Source organism: Daktulosphaira vitifoliae, unplaced genomic scaffold (genome assembly GCF_025091365.1).
Source record: "Daktulosphaira vitifoliae isolate Bord-2020 unplaced genomic scaffold, ASM2509136v1 Scaffold_3, whole genome shotgun sequence".
Classification (NCBI taxonomy): domain Eukaryota; kingdom Metazoa; phylum Arthropoda; class Insecta; order Hemiptera; family Phylloxeridae; genus Daktulosphaira; species Daktulosphaira vitifoliae.
The window spans coordinates 13,572,833-13,575,890 of NW_026099574.1; the positions used below are offsets into that span (position 1 = coordinate 13,572,833).

General features: G+C 23.0%; 1 protein-coding gene across 1 annotated transcript; it reads right to left on the minus strand.

Moving 5' to 3' along the window:
- Positions 1–499: 499 nt before the first annotated feature.
- LOC126902743 (uncharacterized) lies at positions 500–2,219 on the minus strand. The gene is made up of 5 exons (XM_050680343.1): positions 1,276–2,219; positions 1,137–1,199; positions 1,006–1,065; positions 847–891; positions 500–767 (listed from the first exon to the last, which is right to left on the minus strand). The coding sequence occupies exons 1-5, from the start codon at positions 2,150–2,152 to the stop codon at positions 682–684; spliced, it is 1,131 nt and encodes a 376-aa protein (XP_050536300.1). The 5' UTR covers positions 2,153–2,219; the 3' UTR covers positions 500–681.
- Positions 2,220–3,058: the final 839 nt, after the last annotated feature.

Consider the following 3,058-nt stretch of genomic DNA (forward strand, 5'->3'; position numbering starts at 1 on the left):
TATTACACAAACTCGTATGAGAATAATTGATAAACTAGAATCTTTCAACTTTTATTATTTTATTTTCTATTAAAGTTTTGTATACCTAATAATTTGATAAGAAAGTAAAACTGCTTCATATTTCCTAAAATATCGTATTCCTAAATATACGTTTTTATAAAAATGTAATACATTAATCTTAACGATAAAGCAATAATTGGCAATAATTGACGCATAAGTAGTAAATCATAAATGTTACAATTAGCAACCTGTATTTAAAGTCCCGTTTATTTTATACAAGTGTACAATTTCGAATAATTGTAATTTTAAAGTGAATAACAAGTAAATGAATAAATATGAATAAAAAATATGATCACTATCAATTTATCAAACAAAAATATGTTTCCATTTGTAAAAACAAAATTGATACTATTATAAGTGATGAACCTAAAATTAACTGATAACAAATAAATGTAAATTTATAAATAACTAAAAAATCTAAAAAAAAAACGTTCAAAATTATTATTATTTTGAGAAATATTGATTGTATAGGTGAAAATAATTAACTTGTAAATTGGATATGACGGATAAAGCAATTGATAAGTTCGGTACACAATAATATTTAAATAATTACTATAACTTAATAGAAGCACATAAAATATTTAATATGTTTGAGCATTTTTAGTTAAGTTTAAATAAACTTTAAAGGAACGTATAAAAAGGTTTATCGTTTAAATCATTTATATTTTGTTGTGAAGTTTCCCCAGTTTCATAATTTATTTGATTTTCTGAAAATAAGTTATGGATAGAACAGTTAGTCAACAAATATGTTGTAATTAAAATTGACTATAAATAATTTAATTTTACCTTCCTGATAATCTATTGTTGTTAAGTTAGTTATGTATCTGAGTTCTAAATTGAAGAAAACGCAATCCAAAAAATAGAAAATGTTTTAATTTAACATATTAAATCAAATATTAATATTTAAGTAATCAACCATGATAAAATTTACAAATAAATATGTACCTTCATGATGCAGAATTGATTTTAAATAGATCTCATCTAAATTAGCATAACTAGTAAATCCTAAACAAATCATTAAAATTAAAACATTTGAAACGCTCAGATAAAATTACTGTAAGTAATAAAAAAAATACCTTCTTGTTCGATGAATAGGGTTTTCGGTAAAGTGTCTGTGGTTGAGTTATTTAAATTGATTTCTAAATAAAATGTTATAAATTTGTTACGATAATGATAGTTGTTGATATTTTTTTCACAAATAGAACAAAATGTTACCTTTATTATCATCAGGTAAAGTAATTTCTAATGGAATAGAAACCATTTCAGTTTGGATATTATACAAGAAACCTAGTTTGAAAAATTTATTAATAATTGTATTGTATATTTTATTTCTAACTTGTACGTTAAGATAATGATGAAATTCTATGTTTGGATTATGAGATGCTCTGTATGTGTATTCATTCCACAATGAGTATAGGTTCACTCGTTCAATTACACAAAATGTATCAATTTCACTATTTATAATTGTCATATAGTCATCTAAATATTTATTAATGTACTCTAATACTGATTTTGTTTTACTAACAACGATTTGTGAGGGTTGCATATTTTTTAATGATTCTTTAACAGAACCATAAGATTCAAAAACAGAACTCATCATATAATGAATTAAAAGATTTGTATTCCATGGTTGAGTATGGTAACTTTCGATAGTATCCATGGCTCCTTTCATTTTTTTTAACATTGGAATAATTGCAAGAGTATTATTTATAATCTCTACAGAACAATTATACATTTGTTTAGGGTCAGCAATGCTATGACAGTAGGTACATAAATTTTTCAGCATGAAGAAAATATACCGTAGATCGTTGGCGTATGAGCAACCAAGAAATAGAGTGCCAATTCTTATTTTTTTTGAATAATTATCGCGGTTAAAAGACGATTTAAAAATATCTTGTATTGAATAAATATCTCTTAAATACTCAACAGTAGTAACGTCATTTAAATTTTGCCAGCATAAATTTTTAAAAAAAGCCTGAATAGCATTTGCATCATGAATACTTCTGCTTTTTGAAAAAACTCTTGGTGCTTCAATAACTTGAACCGAGCATATTAAAAAACATATTATATATTTTTTAAAAAGCAACATCATTCATGAAAATAAAAATGAAAAATATTAATTCAATAAATATGAGCTAATTAAATTTTAATATACGCGTTAAGAACTTTTAGTTTCAATATTTTTAAAAAATTTAAATAAAATTTTATAATATTACTAATATATAAGTTTTAAAAAAGTCATTTATGTCAATAACCTGCTTTTATTACTTTTTCGGTTATTATTATTATTATAGACTATTATTCATACTAGTATATAATATGTATACAGTATACATATTTCATCATAACCACTAAATTATTTACAGAATAATAATTTAAAAAATTTTTTTTATTTTTTGATAGTTTTATTTACATATTATTTTTGAATTATTAGCTATGTAATACAGTGATATAGTAATGTATTATGTGTAATATAGTGATTAAAATCACTATCACAAAAAATGCTTCGATGCAAATCTTTAGATACTATTGATTGTTGTTATTTTATTATTGTTCACTTTTCAATGTAGTAATATAAAACACAATCAAGTACGTAATTTATTCTACGAGAATGCAGAGAAATATTTTGGATACCAATTAAAACAAGTCAAACCAGGTTTACTGACATTTCTCCGTATTCATTTAATTTAGTTAACAAATATAACAAAACAAGAATAGAATAGCTTATATATTTACATTGTTAAAGACGAGATAGAAACTTATAACTGTTTATTTTACATCTACGGCATGTAAAATCNGAAACTTATAACTGTTTATTTTACATCTACGGCATGTAAAATCCTAAAAACAAATAAATAAAACGACTTTTTGAGTCAATGATTAATATGTACGTAGTTTGGACTGTATTTGACGTATATTAAACGCTAAATAAAATTATACACACATATACTGATTTCCAATGTCAGTTTTTTGGTTACTGTGATATATATATATATAT